Source organism: Artemia sp. Qi Xiang Cuo, chromosome 12 (genome assembly GCF_049724085.1).
Source record: "Artemia sp. Qi Xiang Cuo chromosome 12, ASM4972408v1, whole genome shotgun sequence".
Classification (NCBI taxonomy): Eukaryota; Metazoa; Arthropoda; class Branchiopoda; order Anostraca; family Artemiidae; genus Artemia; species Artemia sp. Qi Xiang Cuo.
Genome location: NC_142805.1, coordinates 2,890,214 through 2,909,646, shown reverse-complemented (window position 1 = coordinate 2,909,646; position 19,433 = coordinate 2,890,214). Strand labels below are relative to the sequence as shown.

The 19,433-nt window shown below is 37.0% G+C and overlaps 1 protein-coding gene across 1 annotated transcript in view; it reads left to right on the top strand.

Moving 5' to 3' along the window:
• The window catches only part of Rbp (RIMS binding protein), a 439,820-nt gene that overhangs the window by 185,404 nt on the left and 234,983 nt on the right, over positions 1-19,433 (top strand). The window contains exon 7 of the mRNA XM_089098234.1: positions 6,148-6,285. Coding sequence (XP_088954360.1) covers positions 6,148-6,285 — 138 coding nt within the window. The remainder of the gene's footprint in view (positions 1-6,147; positions 6,286-19,433) is intronic.

Here is a 19,433-nt window from a genome sequence, read left to right as displayed (position 1 = left end):
ACGATCACCCCTTGAAAAAAAAAAAAAATAAAAAAAAAAAAATAAAAATAAACACGCACCCGTGATCTTTCTTCTGGCAAAAAATGCAAAATTCCACATTTTTGTAGATAGGAGCTTGAGACCTCTACAGTAGGGTTCTCTGATACGTTGGATATGATGGTGTTATTTTCATTAAGGTTCTATAACTTTTAGGGGGTTTCCCCCTTTTTTCAAAAATCAGCCAAATTTTCTCAGGCGCGTAACTTTTGATAGGTAAGATTGAACTTAATGAAACTTATATATTTAAAATAGCATAATAATCTGTTTCTGTTGATGTATCTATTAGTATAAAAATTTTGTTTTTTAGAGTTTCGGTTACTATTGAGTCGGGTCGCTCCTTACTTACTGTTCGTTACCACAAACTGTTTGAAAACGTCAAATCTAGACTTGCTCCATTTGGCGTTCTACGGACAGAATCCCAACTGAATTAGCCAATTGGAAACGCTGTTTTCTTGCGCTGTAACGCTGTTTTCTTACGCTTGGTTGGTTTGTGAAACACGATGTTTAAACGCGGTATAAAACTTAATTTTCAAAATTACAATTATTGATGATGATGAGGGGTGAGAAAATTCATCAAAACTAATTCACAAGGGGGGTTATTTTGTAAGGTTAATTTTAACTCATAATTAGAACTGACAGCAACAACCAAGAGGAAGCAGGAAACGATTAGATTACTATAAATTAAACACAAAAAGATAGGACATTCTTCTAAAGAGAATGTTAACTAGTAACACAAATTGCACAAAGACAGTAATAACAAATGGCTCATCTTATTTATAATTAGGTATTGTTGGTATAGCTGTCTTTATATTTTTGCTATAATGCTTTTAAATTCTTCCCAAACTGCATAGATGGAAAAAATTTTAAATTCCTGGCATAGACAATCACCATCACCTAGTTTTCGTCTTCAATTGAAAAACCTTTTTTTTCAAATTTTATTTTATTTTATTACATTTTACAAAAAACGTAGTAGGCCTAATCACCATTTGTTCAAATTAATTTTCACCTGATGGCTAAAATAATTACTTACTTAGAAAGAGACAAGGGTTGTTCAACCCAACTCGGCACCTAGCTGATTTGCCGGGTATGATCCACGTTGTAGGGCACAGGTCTCTTGCCCTTTTCTCCATTCTCCGACGGGGATGTCCCAAATGAAACTATAGTAGCGGAAGGCTGATCTAAGTCACAATTAAAAGGGATTTTGGAAAGTGTGTGGTTAGGCTTTGAATAGCACAATTATTCAGATTCAATTCATCTGATTGACTTGAAAAGTTGACATTGTGCAACTTAAAGATACATTTTTCAACGCTTACTACATCTTACTGGCTGTAAAAATAATATTGACAATACATTTTCGATTTCTTTAAAGGGCCAGATGTACCAGGCACCTCAGACCAAACGTATCGTGGCTCTTTTTTGTCTCTTTTCTTAGTTATTATTTGCTGAGATATTTTAATTTGCAACTAAGCGAACCATTTGTAGCTAAAATTTTATTTCGATCTTTCAAAAAGATTTTGTAAGACTCGCAATCGAATTCCTTACAGACGGGGGATCAAATCCTGGTGTTACCGATTGTTTAGCTTGGGGGGGTAGCTCCATATGCTTTTATTTTGTTGGTATCGATTGTTATCTCTGAAAATCATTTTTATCTTTTGAGTTAAATATGAAGTTTGTTATTTTTTATTTTTTATTTATTAGTTTTCTGTTTGATTTTAATTCACAGAACATTTATTGTTATTTCCTTTTTTAATTTTTTGTGTTTATTAAATTTTTTATTTGTAATTATTAATATTTGTTTTGGGTTAAGAGAACGGCGTTTTTCTTGATAAAGCTATTTCGAAAACAAAACTTAACCCCGTCTAATCGCTTGGACAACAGAGTCATTTGTTAACTGTACCAATAGGACTATTGGTTAAACGGCCATTTTGTATTAAAACATTTTTGTTTGTTTACAAGGTTGCCGAAATTTACTTTCCCGCAGTATCCAGAAACAGAATCTTACCTAAAACTCTTTTTGGAAGCGCGTGACAAACATTATTTAAAAGACCTCAGGGAATCCACCCCTCGTAGGGAAAAATAAACTAAAAAGATACCACAAACAAAAATTGGAAACTTGAGACACGTAGAAGATATATTGATCTGCTTTTGCTATAAAGGAATGAACTAAATAAATTTATTGAACTTTGAAGGAGTTAAGCTAGGTCTAGTGAGAGGCAGATTTCGCTTCGGTTGCTAAGTTTAATATGGCCCACTGGAAAAAAAAATCTTCATTGGGGCAAGTATTTGGTTCGTTTTTGTTTTGGATTAGAGCTGTAAATTTATACTAAAAGTGAATTGAAATTATAAAAACCGGCAAAACTTTAATTAAGACTGAACTAAAAAAGACAACTTTTTCATTAATAAATTTCCATCACTAAAACTTCACTAATAAATTTTCGGAAATTTTCGGAAATTTCCGCTTCACATAATCAACAATGAAAAAGTGTTTTGTTGTTTTAAAAAATAATGTTATGAGACAGAGTCAAACTTTAGCGTAAAGAGCGAGGCGTATAGGAGGAGGCCGCTCCTTTCATATACGGAATAATTTCTGTTCGTTTTAAGTTTTAATGTCGCTCCTTACTTTCAGTTAAAAAAAATATTTAATTTCTGAACGTGTTTCAACTAATGCAGGTTTGAATTTGACTCACAATACATGAATAATTAAAACGAAATTTGCATATTAATTTTACTTTTTTTTGGCTAAATGGCTTTTCCGAAATTTTGTTCTGACGTAACTTACGATTTAACTTACGTAATTAACTTCTATATTCGTATGTTTTTATTACCTGTATAAGAGAGTTCGCCCCCCTAGTCAATACATCACTCTTTACGCTAAAGTTCGAATTTTGTTCAAATCACAAATCCCTGAATCACAAAGGCCGGTTAATTAGAATAGATAGCTCTTTTGAAAGTACTAAGACAAACGTAAGCGTAAAGAGCGAGGTATTGATTAGGAATGCGAACCCCTTCATATACGTAATAATTTCTGTTCGTTTTAAGTTTTAATATTGCTCCTTACTTTCAGTTGAAAAAGCTTTGTTTTTCTTAAATCTAATTTCTGAACGTTTTTTCTTAAATAATGCTGGGAAATCCGGCTCCCCCTTCATAGAAATGTCCCTTCCCCCAAGAAAATATCCTCCATAGAAGGATCCCCCACTACCGACCCCCCCCCCACCAGAAAAAAATGCGTCCTGAAATCGTCTGTATACTTCCTATTAACCCATATTATATGTAAACAATGGGCAAAGTTCATAACTTGCACCCCTTCCCCCGGGAACTGTTAGGCATTAAGTTATCCTCAAAGACACATTTATTAGATTTTCGACTATGGTGAACAAAATGGCTATCTCAAAATTTTGATTGGATGACTTCGAGAGAAAAATGAGCGTAGGAGGGGGCCACGTTGCCCTCCAATTCCTTGGTCACTTAAAAAGGATACTAGAACTTTTAATTTCTATTCGAATGAGCGCTCTCACAATATTCTAGGACTACTAGATCGATACGATCACCCCTGGGGAAAAAAACAAACAAATAAACACGCATTCGTGATCTTTCTTCTGGCAAAAATACAAAATTCCACATTTTTACAGATAGGAGCTTGAAACTTCTATAATAGAGTTATCTGAAACGCTGAATCTGACGGTGTGATTTTTAATAAATTTATGTGACTCTTAGGGGTTGTTTCCCCCTTTTTACAAAAATAAGGCAAATTTTCTCAGGTACTTAACTTTTAATGGGTAAGATTAGACTTGATGAAACTTATATATTTGAAATCAGCATAAGAATCTGATTCCTTTGATGTATCTATTGGTATCAAAACTCCGTTTTTTTTTAAATTTCGGTTACTATTGAGCCGGGTCGCTCCTTACTTACAGTTCGTTACCACGAACTGTTTGAAAATGAACATTGCTCACAACAACCGCCAAGGGAAGGCAACAAAGCGTCTGATAAAAAAAGGCTGCAATGCTTTGACACTCAACCACCTATTTAACTTAAAAAAAATCCTCTGTCTCGTCATACCTTTTTTATTGTGAAAAATGTAGATAATAAACTACATTTCATAATTCGAGAAATACATGATTGTTCACGCATTTTTAAGAAATAGAATTACACGAAAAAAAAGAATGATGAGGGCAGATTAGACTACTAAAACTGAACTGACTGTTTCAAATGTAATAATAATGTCGAAAAAAGAATTCCAGGTCTTTTGAACGATTTTATTCTATTTTAATTAATAATAGGAAACGAAAAAATTGTTCGAAATATGTTTGGTTTCGGCAAAGCCCAGATGGAGCTTGCCATTCGGAGAGCGGCAACACCTTACTTGTTTGAGTTCGTTTGAGTTCGTTACTTGTTTGAGTTCGTTTGAGTTCGTTACTTGTTTGAGTTTCTTGTGTTCGTTTTAAGTTTTGCCTCATTATTTATTTTACTTTCTGTTCGTACTAGCTTTTGTTTCTTCATTTTGGGTGGTCCTGACCGCTTTAACACTTATACCTTATGTAAGCTAATTTTTGCTCCTTTTAAGTTTTGTTTTCGAACTTTACTTTCAATGAAAATTTTTTTTTTTCATCTTATTCTAGGGTAAATTTGATTTAGGTTGGGTTTTTCAACTGACGAAGCTTTTGTATATTTTGATTTTGATTATTACATTTTATTAATTATAGTAGTTATTGTTTATAAATACTAGAAGCGTGTTAATAGTTGGCGTGGTGGGGATAGCCGTTGTACGAGCCAAGTTAGGACTAGTCTTGGTCGGAGCAATCGCGGCAGGAGCAGCTGTGTTGGGAAGGATGGGAGTAATTACGATAAAAATGGCAGCGGCATGAGTAATAGTGGTTGTTGGATAAGAGGAACCTTTGTGGTTTCCACTTAGGATCAAATACCATTTGTGGAAATATGTACTTCTGTATTTTATTTTGGCTTAATGTGTTACAATTAAGCCAAATAGTTTATATAGCTTCTAGTTTACAGTCAGCAAGCTCACAAATCCCTCAGTGCTAATTTCGATCCAAAATGGAAGCCATTTGCAGGCATGTAGGTTACACACTGTGCTTTGTTTCAGGACGTTCATACTCCAATTTTGCTCCATATATAAAAATAGTGACATCAAATATTCTTAAATACGATTTTTTTTTTTTTTTTTTTTTTTTTTTTTTTTTTTGTACACAAAAAAAAAATCATACTTCATACTTATCATACTTTGGACTGGACTCCTGTATTGCAGTTCTTTCTTTGAATCAACATGCTCAAAAGTCGTTGAATTCGAACTGGTAGAAATCTGATTTCATTTGTAAAAAATATAGGTCGCGTGCCCTATTCTGTTTTAGAACGCTCGTACTGTTTTATGTTCATAGCCTCATCTTTAGAATAAATAACTTCAACAACCCCTCAAATTCAGCACGCTGAAAATCAAATGCTATGCATATAGAGTGTTATGATTTGGACATCTATAATTCACAATATTAGTGTCAGATTTGTTATCAGCAAGCTAAGAAATCCTTAGATATCAGCGTTGAGGAAAATCAAATTGTATTCGTATAAATATGTTGGCTACTTAAGATGTTATCATGCATTTTCATTAATAGTACTACTAACAAGTCACCGCAGCACCACTCCGCCTGATAACACACACATCAAAACAACAAAATGGCCCCCCTCTCTAGATTCTGGTACATTTTTGAAACGTTTTGAAACCAGGGTAACCGAGGGCATTACCGGATGTTTGGTACTTCTCCGATAGATTCTTGCCCGACACAATAAATATAGAACTTAAGATTTACAATCAAGTGAGCTATCCTCCAACTTTCTGAACGCTCTAGACGAGGAGACAGAATTAAATAACCAATAATTGGGAGCCACATTTCTTGTTACTACGTCCATGCTAGGTAATTTTGTACATACCTACTGTAAGCTAATTTTGTTTTTTGAATGGTTGTTTTAGTTAAAGAAGTTTTTTTTAAGAAGCTAAAAAACTTTCAAGCAATATTTAATAATAAGCTAATTTAATTTAAATGGGTACTTCTCTTATTTTTCATCTATGAAAGTTTTTATATCCATTTTCTATTGCAGGCAATGCGTGATGCAGCAGAAAAGCGAAAAGAGATTGAGCAACAACACGCAGAAGCAGTGCGGGAACTTCAGCGGCGTCAAACAGATACAGGATCTAGGGGGAATTCAGTAACTTCGGAGGGTTTAGATTCATTACAGGTAGGTTTCTTCTTTTGTCACCTCTTCATTTTGGTTTAGTTGAAATGTGCAAGTACTATGAAAAACAACAAATAACGTTTTTTACTTTACCTCCTCTCTCAAGAAACACTCTGCTGCTCCCCTCCATCTCAGATGCTAAACCATTTTAATTATTGATAAAATTACACATGTAAATCCCTTACAAGCTATTTCTCCATGGAAACACCTCCTCTCTCAAGAAACACTCTGCTGCTTCCGTCCATCTCAGATGCTAAACAACTTTAATTATTTATAAAATTACACCTGTAAAGCCCTGACAAGCTATTTCTTCATGGAAACACCTCCTCTCTAAAAAAAAAACTCTGCTGCTCCCCTCCATCTCAGATGCTAAACAACTTTAATTATTGATAAAATTACACCTGTAGAGCCCTGACAAGCTATTTCTCCATGGGAACACCTCCTCTCTCAATAAACACTCTGCTGCTTCCCTCCATCTCAGATGCTAAACCACTTTAATTATTTATATAATTACACCTTTAAAGCCCTGACAAGATATTTCTTCATGGAAACACCACCTCTAAAAAAAAAAAAAACTCTGCTGCTCCCCTCCATCTCAGATGCTAAACAACTTTAATTATTGATAAAATTACACCTGTAGAGCCCTGACAAGCTATTTCTCCATGGGAACACCTCTTTTCTCAAAAAACACTCTGCTGCTCCCCTCCATCTCAGATGCTAAACCACTTTAATTATTTATAAAATTACACCTGTAAGACCCTGACAAGCTATTCCTCCGTGGAAACACCTCCTCTCTCAAGGAACACTCTGCTGCTCCCCTCCGTCTCAGATGCTAAACCACTTTAATTATTGATAGAATTACACCTCTAAGGCCCTGACAAGCTATTTCTCCATGGAAACACCTCTTCTTTCAAAAAACACCCTGCTGCTCCCCTCCATCTCAGATGCTAAACCACTTTGATTATTGATATAATTACACCTTTAAAGCCCTGACAAGCTATTTCTCCATGTAAACACCTCCTCTCTAAAAAAAATACTCTGCTGCTCCCTTCCATCTCAGATGTTAAACCACTTTATTATTGATAAAATTACACCTGTAAAGCCCTGACAACCTATTTCTCCATGGAAACACCTCTTCTCTCAAAAAACAATGCTGCTCCCCTCCATCTCAGATAATAAAACCACTTTAATTATTTATAAAATTACACCTGTAAAGCCCTGAGAAGCTATTTCTCCATGGAAACACCTCCTCTCTAAAAAAAAATACTCTGCTGCTCCCCTCCATCTCAGATGCTAAACCATTTTAATTATTGATAAAATTACGCCCCTAAAGCCCTGACAAGCTATTTCTCCATGGAAACACCTCCTCTATAAAAAAAAATGCTCTGCTGCTCCCCTCCATCTTAGATTCTAAACCACCTCAATTATTATTAAAATCACACATGTATAGCCCTGACAGGCTATTTCTCCATGGAAACACCTCCTCTCTAAAAAAACACTCTGCTGCTCCCCTCCATCTCAGATAATAAAACCACTTTAATTATATATAAATTACATCTGTAAAGCCGTGACAAGCTATTTTTCCATGAAAACACCTCGTCTCTCAAAAAATACTCTGCTGCTCCCCTCCGTCTCAGATGCTAAACCACTTTAATTATTGATAAAATTACACCTGTAAAGCCCTGACAAGCTATTTCTTCGTGGAAACACCTCCTCTCTAAAAAAAATACTCTGCTGCTCCCTTCCATCTCAGATGCTAAACCACTTTATTATTGATAAAATTACACCTGTAAAGAAACATCTCCATGAAACCTCTTCTCTAAAAAAAAACACTCTGCTGCTCCCCTCCATCTCAGATAATAAAACCACTTTAATTATATATAAATTACATCTGTAAAGCCGTGACAAGCTATTTTTCCATGAAAACACCTCGTCTCTCAAAAAATACTCTGCTGCTCCCCTCCGTCTCAGATGCTAAACCACTTTAATTATTGATATAATTACACCTGTAAAGCCCTGACAAGCTATTTCTTCGTGGAAACACCTCCTCTCTAAAAAAAAAATACTCTGCTGCTCCCTTCCATCTCAGATGCTAAACCACTTTATTATTGATAAAATTACACCTGTAAAGCCCTGATAAGCTATTTCTCCATGGAAACACCTCCTCTCTCAAAAAATACTCTGCTGCTCCCCTTTGTCTCAGATGCTAAACCACTTTAATTATTGATATAATTACACCTGTAAAGCCCTGGCAAGCTATTTCTCCATGGAAACACCTCCTCTCAAAAGATACTCTTCTGCTCCCCTCCGTCTCAGATGCTAAACCACTTTATTATTGATAAAATTGCACCTGTAAGGCCCTTTCAAGCTATTTCTCCATGAAAACACCTCTTCTCTAAGAAAACACTCTGCTGCTCCCCTCCATCTCAGATAATAAAACCACTTTAATTATTTATAAAATAACATCTGTAAAGCCGTGACAAGCTATTTTTCCATGAAAACACCTTGTCTCTCAAAAAATACTCTGCTGCTCCCCTCCGTCTCAGATGCTAAACCACTTTAATTATTGATAAAATTACACCTGTAAAGCCCTGACAAGCTATTTCTTCGTGGAAACACCTCCTCTCTAAAAAAAAGTACTCTGCTGCTCCCTTCCATCTCAGATGCTAAACCACTTTATTATTGATAAAATTACACCTGTAAAGCCCTGATAAGTTATTTTTTCATGTAAACACCTCCTCTCTCAAAAAATACTCTGCTGCTCCCCTCTCTCTCAGATGCTAAACCACTTTGATTATTGATATAATTACACCTGTAAAGCCCTGGCTAGCTATTTCTCCATGGAAACACCTCCTCTCAAAAGATACTCTTCTGCTCCCCTCCGTCTCAGATGCTAAACCACTTTATTATTGATAAAATTGCACCTGTAAAGCCCTGTCAAGCTATTTCTCCGTGGAAACACCTCCTCTCTAAAAAAAATACTCTGCTGATCCCTTCCATCTCAGATGCTAAACCACTTTATTATTGATAAAATTACACCTGTAAAGCCCTGATAAGTTATTTGTTCATGGAAACACCTCCTCTCTCAAAAAACACTCTGCCGCTCCCCTCCATCTCAGATAATAAAACCACTTTAATTATTTATAAAATTACATCTGTAAAGCCGTGACAAGCTATTTTTCCATGAAAACACCTTGTCTCTCAAAAAATACTCTGCTGCTCCCCTCCGTCTCAGATGCTAAACCACTTTAATTATTGATAAAATTACACCTGTAAAGCACTGACAAGCTATTTCTCCGTGGAAACACCTCCTCTCTAAAAAAATACTCTGCTGCTCCCTTCCATCTCAGATGCTAAACCACTTTATTATTGATAAAATTACACCTGTAAAGCCCTGATAAGCTATTTCTCCATGTAAACACCTCTTCTCTCAAAAAACACTCTGCTGCTCCCTTCCATCTCAGATAATAAAACCACTTTAATTATTGAGAAAATTACACCTGTAAAGCCCTGACAAGGTATTTTTCCATGGAAACACCTCCTCCCTAAGAAAATACTCTGCTGCTCCCCTCCCTCTCAGATGCTAAACCACTTAAATTATCTATAAAATAACACCTGTAAAGCCCTGAGAAGCTATTCCTCCATGGAAACACCTCCTCTCTAAAAAAATACTCTGCTGCGCCCCTCCCTCTCATATGCTAAACCAATTTAATTATTTATAAAATTACCCCCTAAAGCCCTGAAAAGCTATTTCTCCATGGAAACTCCTCCTCTCTAAAAAAAAACACTCTGCTGCTCCCCTCCATCTCAGATGCTAAACCACCTCAATTATTATTAAAATCACACCTGTATAGCCCTGACAGGCTATTTCTCCATTGAAACACCTCCTCTCTCAAAAAATACTCTGCTGCTCCCCTCTCTCTCAGATGCTAAACCACTTTGATTATTGATATAATTACACCTGTAAAGCCCTGGCAAGCTATTTCTCCATGGAAACACCTCCTCTCAAAAGATACTCTTCTGCTCCCCTCCGTCTCAGATGCTAAAACACTTTATTATTGATAAAAATGCACCTGTAAAGCCCTGTCAAGCTATTTCTCCATGAAAACACCTCTTCTCTAAAAAAACACTCTGCTGCTCCCCTCCATCTCAGATAATAAAACCACTTTAATTATTTATAAAATTACATCTGTAAAGCCGTGACAAGCTATTTTTCAATTAAAACACCTCGTCTCTCAAAAAGTACTCTGGTGCTCCCCTCCGTCTCAGATGCTAAACCACTTTAATTATTGATAAAATTACACCTGTAAAGCCCTGACAAGCTATTTCTCCGTGGAAACACCTCCTCTCTAAAAAAAATACTCTGCTGCTCCCTTCCATCTCAGATAATAAACCACTTTATTATTGATAAAATTACACCTGTAAAGCCCTGATAAGCTATTTCTCCATGGAAACACCTCCTCTCTCAAAAAATACTCTGCTACTCCCCTTTGTCTCAGATGCTAAACCACTTGAATTATTGATAAAATTAAACCTGTAAAGCCCTGACAACCTATTTCTCCATGGAAACACCTCTTCTCTCAAAAAACACTCTGCTGCTCCCTTCCATCTCAGATAATAAAACCACTTTAATTATTGATAAAATTACACCTGTAAAGCCCTGACAAGCTATTTTCCATGGAAACACCTCCTCCCTAAAAAAATACTCTGCTGCTCCCCTCCATCTCAGATGCTAAACCACTTTAATTATCTATAAAATTAAACCTGTAAAGCCCTGAGAAGCTATTCCTCCATGGAAACACCTCCTCTCTAAAAAAAACACTCTGCTGCTCCCCTCCATCTCATATGCTAAACCACCTCAATTATTATTAAAATAACACCTGTATAGCCCTGACACGCTATTTCTCCATGGAAACACCTCCTCTCTCAAAAAACACTCTGCTGCTCCCCTCCTTCTCAGATGTTAAACCACTTTAATTATTGATAAAAATTACACCTATAAGGCCCTGACATGCTATTTCTCCATGGAAACACCTCCTCTCTCAAAAAACACTCTGCTGCTCCCCTCCCTCTCAGATGCTAAACCACTTTTATTATTGATATAATTACACCTGTAAAGCCCTGGCAAGCTATTTCTCCATGGAAACACCTCCTCTCAAAAGATACTCTTCTGCTCCCCTCCGTCTCAGATTCTAAATCACTTTATTATTTATAAAATTGCACCTGTAAGGCCCTGTCAAGCTATTTCTCCATGAAAACACCTCTTCTCTAAAAAAACACTCTGCTGCTCCCCTCCATCTCAGATAATAAAACCACTTTAATTATTTATAAAATTACATCTGTAAAGCCGTGACAAGCTATTTTTCCATGAAAACACCTCGTCTCTCAAAAAATACTCTTCTGCTCCCCTCCGTCTCAGATGCTAAACCACTTTATTATTGATAAAATTACACCTGTAAAGCCCTGATAAGCTATTTATCCATGGAAACACCTCGTCTCTCAAATAATACTCTGCTGCTCCCCTTTGTCTCAGATGCTAAACCCCTTTAATTATTGATATAATTACACCTGTAAAGCCCTGACAAGCTATTTCTCCGTGGAAACACCTCCTCTCTAAAAAAAAAATACTCTGCTGCTCCCTTCCATCTCAGATGCTAAACCACTTTATTATTGATAAAATTACACCTGTAAAGCCCTGATAAGTTATTTGTCCATGGAAACACCTCCTCTCTCAAAAAATACTCTGCTGCTCCCCTCTCTCTCAGATGCTAAACCACTTTGATTATTGATAAAATTACACCTGTAAAGCCCTGGCAAGCTATTTCTCCATGGAAACACCTCCTCTCAAAAGATACTCTTCTGCTCCCCTCCGTCTCAGATGCTAAACCACTTTATTATTGATAAAATTGCACCTGTAAAGCCCTGTCAAGCTATTTCTCCGTGGAAACACCTCCTCTCTAAAAAAAATACTCTGCTGCTCCCTTCCATCTCAGAAGCTAAACCACTTTATTATTGATAAAATTACACCTGTAAAGCCCTGATAAGTTATTTGTTCATGGAAACACCTCCTCTCTCAAAAAACACTCTGCTGCTCCCCTCCATCTCAGATAATAAAACCACTTTAATTATTTATAAAATAACATCTGTAAAGCCGTGACAAGCTATTTTTCCATGAAAACACCTTGTCTCTCAAAAAATACTCTGCTGCTCCCCTCCGTCTCAGATGCTAAACCACTTTAATTATTGATAAAATTACACCTGTAAAGCACTGACAAGCTATTTCTCCGTGGAAACACCTACTCTCTAAAAAAAATACTCTGCTGCTCCCTTCCATCTCAGATGCTAAACCACTTTATTATTGATAAAATTACACCTGTAAAGCCCTGATAAGGTATTTCTCCATGGAAACACCTCTTCTCTCAAAAAATACTCTGCTGCTCCCTTCCATCTCAGATAATAAAACCACTTTAATTATTGAGAAAATTACACCTGTAAAGCCCTGACAAGGTATTTTTCCATGGAAACACCTCCTCCCTAAGAAAATACTCTGCTGCTCCCCTCCATCTCAGATGCTAAACCACTTTAATTATCTATAAAATTACACCTGTAAAGCCCTGAGAAGCTATTCCTCCATGGAAACACCTCCTCTCTAAAAAAATACTCTGCTGCTCCCTTCCATCTCAGATGCTAAACCATTTTAATTATTGATAAAATTACCCCCTAAAGCCCTGAAAAGCTATTTCTCCATGGACACTCCTCCTCTCTAAAAAAAAACACTCTGCTGCTCCCCTCCATCTCAGATGCTAAACCACCTCAATTATTATTAAAATCACACCTGTATAGCCCTGACAGGCTATTTCTCCATTGAAACACCTCCTCTCTCAAAAAATACTCTGCTGCTCCCCTCTCTCTCAGATGCTAAACCACTTTGATTATTGATATAATTACACCTGTAAAGCCCTGGCAAGCTATTTCTCCATGGAAACACCTCCTCTCAAAAGATACTCTTCTGCTCCCCTCCGTCTCAGATGCTAAATCACTTTATTATTGATTAATTTTCACCTGTAAAGCCCTGTCAAGCTATTTCTCCATGAAAACACCTCTTCTCTAAAAAAACACTCTGCTGCTCCCCTCCATCTCAGATAATAAAACCACTTTAATTATTTATAAAATAACATCTGTAAAGCCGTGACAAGCTATTTTTCAATTAAAACACCTCGTCTCTCAAAAAGTACTCTTGTGCTCCCCTCCGTCTCAGATGCTAAACCACTTTAATTATTGATAAAATTACACCTGTAAAGCCCTGACAAGCTATTTCTCCGTGGAAACACCTCCTCTCTAAAAAAAATACTCTGCTGCTCCCGTCCATCTCAGATTCTAAACAACTTTATTATTGATAAAATTACACCTGTAAAGCCCTGATAAGCTATTTCTCCATGGAAACTCCTCCTCTCTCAAAAAATACTCTGCTGCTCCCCTTTGTCTCAGATGCTAAACCACTTTAATTATTGATAAAATTAAACCTGTAAAGCCCTGACAACCTATTTCTCCATGGAAACACCTCTTCTCTCAAAAAACACTCTGCTGCTCCCTTCCATCTCAGATAATAAAACCACTTTAATTATTGATAAAATTACACCTGTAAAGCCCTGACAAGCTATTTTCCATGGAAACACCTCCTCCCTAAAAAAATACTCTGCTGCTCCCCTCCATCTCAGATGCTAAACCACTTTAATTATATATAAAATTACACCTGTAAAGCCCTGAGAAGCTATTCCTCCATGGAAACACCTCCTCTCTAAAAAAATACTCTGCTGCTCCCCTCCATCTCAGATGCTAAACCAGTTTAATTATTGATAAAATTACCCCCTAAAGCCCTCACAAGCTATTTCTCCATGGAAACTCCTCCTCTCTAAAAAAAACACTCTGCTGCTCCCCTCCATCTCATATGCTAAACCACCTCAATTATTATTAAAATCACACCTGTATAGCCCTGACAGGCTATTTCTCCATGGAAACACCTCCTCTCTCAAAAAACACTCTGCTGCTCCCCTCCGTCTCAGATGATAAACCACTTTAATTATTGATAAAAATTACACCTATAAGGCCCTGACAAGCTATTTCTCCATGGAAACACCTCTTCTCTCAAAAAACACTCTGCTGCTCCCCTCCATCTCAGATGCTAAACCACTTTGATTATTGATATAATTACACCTGTAAAGCCCTGGCAAGCTATTTCTCCATGGAAACACCTCCTCTCAAAAGATACTCTTCTGCTCCCCTCCGTCTCAGATGCTAAACCACTTTATTATTGATAAAATTGCACCTATAAGGCCCTGACAAGCTATTTCTCCATGAAAACACCTCTTCTCTAAAAAAACACTCTGCTGCTCCCCTCCATCTCAGATAATAAAACCACTTTAATTATTTATAAAATAACATCTGTAAAGCCGTGACAAGCTATTTTTCCATGAAAACACCTCGTCTCTCAAAAAATACTCTGCTGCTCCCCTCCGTCTCAGATGCTAAACCACTTTATTATTGATAAAATTACACCTGTAAAGCCCTGATAAGCTATTTATCCATGGAAACACCTCGTCTCTCAAAAAATACTCTGCTGCTCCCCTTTGTCTCAGATGCTAAACCCCTTTAATTATTGATATAATTACACCTGTAAAGCCCTGATAAGCTATTTTTCCATGAAAACACCTCGTCTCTCAAAAAATACTCTACTGCTCCCCTCCATCTCAGATGCTAAACCACATTAATTATTGATAAAATTACACCTGTAAAGCCTTGACAAGCTATTTCTCCGTGGAAACACCTCCTCTCTAAAAAAAGTTCTCTGCTTCTCCCTTCCATCTCAGATGCTAAACCCCTTTATTATTGATAAAATTACACCTGTAAAGCCCTGATAAGCTATTTCTCCATGGAAACACCTCGTCTCTCAAAAAATACTCTGCTGCTCCCCTTTGTCTCAGATGCTAAACCCCTTTAATTATTGATATAATTACACCTGTAAAGCCCTGATAAGCTATTTTTCCATGAAAACACCTCGTCTCTCAAAAAATACTCTGCTGCTCCCCTCCGTCTCAGATGCTAAACCACTTTAATTATTGATAAAATTACACCTGTAAAGCCCTGACAAGCTATTTCTCCGTGGAAACACCTCCTCTCTAAAAAAAGTACTCTGCTGCTCCCTTCCATCTCAGATGCTAAACCACTTTATTATTGATAAAATTACACCTGTAAAGCCCTGATAAGCTATTTCTCCATGGAAACACCTCGTCTCTCAAAAAATACTCTGCTGCTCCCCTTTGTCTCAGATGCTAAACTTCTTTAATTATTGATATAATTACACCTGTAAAGCCCTGATAAGCTATTTTTCCATGAAAACACCTCGTCTCTAAAAAAATACTCTGCTGCTCCCCTCCGTCTCAGATGCTAAACCACTTTAATTATTGGTAAAATTACACCTGTAAAGCCCTGACAAGCTATTTCTCCGTGGAAACACCTCCTCTCTAAAAAAAGTACTCTGCTGCTCCCTTCCATCTCAGATGCTAAACCACTTTATTATTGATAAAATTACACCTGTAAAGCCCTGATAAGCTATTTATCCATGGAAACACCTCGTCTCTCAAAAAAATACTCTGCTGCTCCCCTTTGTCTCAGATGCTAAATCCCTTTAATTATTGATATAATTACACCTGTAAAGCCCTGATAAGCTATTTTTCCATGAAAACACCTCGTCTCTCAAAAAATACTCTACTGCTCCCCTCCATCTCAGATGCTAAACCACTTTAATTATTGATAAAATTACACCTGTAAAGCCCTGACAAGCTATTTCTCCGTGGAAACACCTCCTCTCTAAAAAAAGTACTCTGCTGCTCCCTTCCATCTCAGATGCTAAACCACTTTATTATTGATAAAATTACACCTGTAAAGCCCTGATAAGCTATTTCTCCATGGAAGCACCTCGTCTCTCAAAAAATACTCTGCTGCTCCCCTTTGTCTCAGATGCTAAACCCCTTTAATTATTGTTATAATTACACCTGTAAAGCCCTGACAAGCTATTTCTCCATGGAAACACCTCCTCTCTAAAAAAAATACTCTGCTGCTCCCTTCCATCTCAGATGCTAAACCACTTTATTATTGATAAAGTTACACCTGTAAAGCCCTGATAAGCTATTTCTCCATGGAAACACCTCGTCTCTCAAAAAATACTCTGCTGCTCCCCTTTGTCTCAGATTCTAAACCCCTTTAATTATTGATATAATTACACCTGTAAAGCCCTGATAAGCTATTTTTCCATGAAAACACCTCGTCTCTCAAAAAATACTCTGCTGCTCCCCTCCGTCTCAGATGCTAAACCACTTTAATTATTGATAAAATTACACCTGTAAAGCCTTGACAAGCTATTTATCCGTGGAAACACCTCCTCTCAAAAAAAAAATACTCTGCTGCTCCCTTCCATCTCAGATGCTAAACCACTTTATTATTGATAAAATTACACCTGTAAAGCCCTGATAAGCTATTTCTCCATGGAAACACCTCGTCTCTCAAAAAATACTCTGCTGCTCCCCTTTGTCTCAGATGCTAAACCACTTTAATTATTGATATAATTACACCTGTAAAGCCCTGATAAGCTATTTTTCCATGAAAACACCTCGTCTCTCAAAAAAAACTCTGCTGCTCCCCTCCGTCTCAGATGCTAAACCACTTTAATTATTGATAAAATTACACCTGTAAAGCCCTGACAAGCTATTTCTCCGTGGAAACACCTCCTCTCTAAAAAAAAGTACTCTGCTGCTCCCTTCCATCTCAGATGCTAAACCACTTTATTATTGATAAAATTACACCTGTAAATCCCTGATAAGCTATTTCTCCATGGAAGCACCTCGTCTCTCAAAAAATACTCTGCTGCTCCCCTTTGTCTCAGATGCTAAACCCCTTTAATTATTGATATAATTACACCTGTAAAGCCCTGATAAGCTATTTTTCCATGAAAATACCTCGTCTCTCAAAAAATACTCTGCTGCTCCCCTCCGTCTCAGATGCTAAACCACTTTAATTATTAAAAAAATTACACCTGTAAAGCCCTGACAAGCTATTTCTTCGTGGAAACACCTCCTCTCTAAAAAAAAATACTCTGCTGCTCCCTTCCATCTCAGATGCTAAACCACTTTATTATTGATAAAATTACACCTGTAAAGCCCTGATAAGCTATTTCTCCATGGAAACACCTCCTCTCTCAAAAAATGCTCTACTGCTCCCCTTTGTCTCAGATGCTAAACCACTTTGATTATTGATATAATTACACCTGTAAAGCCCTGGCAAGCTATTTCTCCATGGTAACACCTCTTCTCTAAAAAATACACTCTGCTGCTCCCCTCCCTCTCAGATAATAAAACCACTTTAATTATTTATAAAATAACATCTGTAAAGCCGTGACAAGCTATTTTTCCATGAAAACACCTTGTCTCTCAAAAAATACTCTGCTGCTCCCCTCCGTCTCAGATGCTAAACCACTTTAATTATTGATAAAATTACGCCTTTAAAGCCCTGACAAGCTATTTCTCCGTGGAAACACCTCCTCTCTAAAAAAAAATACTCTGCTGCTCCCTTCCATCTCAGATGCTAAACCACTTTATTATTGATAAAATTACACCTGTCAAGCCCTGATAAGTTATTTGTCCATGGAAACAACTCCTCTCTCAAAAAATACTCTGCTGCTCCCCTCTCTCTCAGATGCTAAACCACTTTGATTATTGATAAAATTACACCTGTAAAGCCCTGGCAAGCTATTTCTCCATGGAAACACCTCCTCTCAAAAGATACTCTTCTGCTCCCCTCCGTCTCAGATGCTAAACCACTTTATTATTGATAAAATTGCACCTGTAAAGCCCTGTCAAGCTATTTCTCCATGAAAACACCTCTTCTCTAAAAAAACACTCTGCTGCTCCCCTCCATCTCAGATAATAAAACCACTTTAATTATTTATAAAATTACATCTGTAAGGCCGTGACAAGCTATTTTTCCATGAAAACACCTCGTCTCTCAAAAAATACTCTGCTTCTCCCCTCCGTCTCAGATGCTAAACCACTTTAATTATTGATAAAATTACACCTGTAAAGCCCTGACAAGCTATTTCTTCGTGGAAACACCTCCTCTCTAAAAAAAATACTCTGCTGCTCCCTTCCATCTCAGATGCTAAACCACTTTATTATTGTTAAAATTACACCTGTAAAGCCCTGATAAGGTATTTCTCCATGGAAACACCTCTTCTCTAAAAAAACACTCTGCTGCTCCCTTCCATCTCAGATAATAAAACCACTTTAATTATTGATAAGATTACACCTGTAAAGCCCTGACAAGCTATTTTTCCATGGAAACACCTCCTCCCTAAAAAAATACTCTGCTGCTCCCCTCCATCACAGATGCTAAACCACTTTAATTATATATAAAATTACACCTGTAAAGCCCTGAGAAGCTATTCCTCCATGGAAACACCTCCTCTCTAAAAAAATACCCTGCTGCTCCCCTCCATCTCAGATGCTAAACCATTTTAATTATTGATAAAATTACCCCCTAAAGCCCTGACAAGCTATTTCTCCATGCAAACTCCTCCTCTCTAAAAAAAACACTCTGCTGCTCCCCTCTATCTCAGATGCTAAACCACCTCAATTATTATTAAAATCACACCTGTATAGCCCTGACAGGCTATTTCTCCATTGAAACACCTCCTCTCTCAAAAAATACTCTGCTGCTCCCCTTCATCTCAGATGCTAAACCACTTTAATTATTTATAAAATTACACCTGTAAAATATTGAGAAGCTATTTCTCCATGGAAGCACCTCCTCTCTAAAAAAATACTCTGCTGCTCCCCTTCGTCTCAGATGCTAAACCACTTTAATTATTGATAAAAATTACACCTGTAAAGCCCTGACAAGCTATTTCTCCATGGAAACAACTCCTCTCTCAAAAAACATTCTGCTGCTCCCCTCCATCTCAGATGCTAAACCGCTTTAAGTTTTTGATAAAATTACACCTGTAAAGCACTGAGAAGCTATTTCTCCATGGAAACACCTCAACTCTCAAAAAAATACTCTGCTGTTCCCCTCCATCTCATAATCTAAACCACTTAAATTAT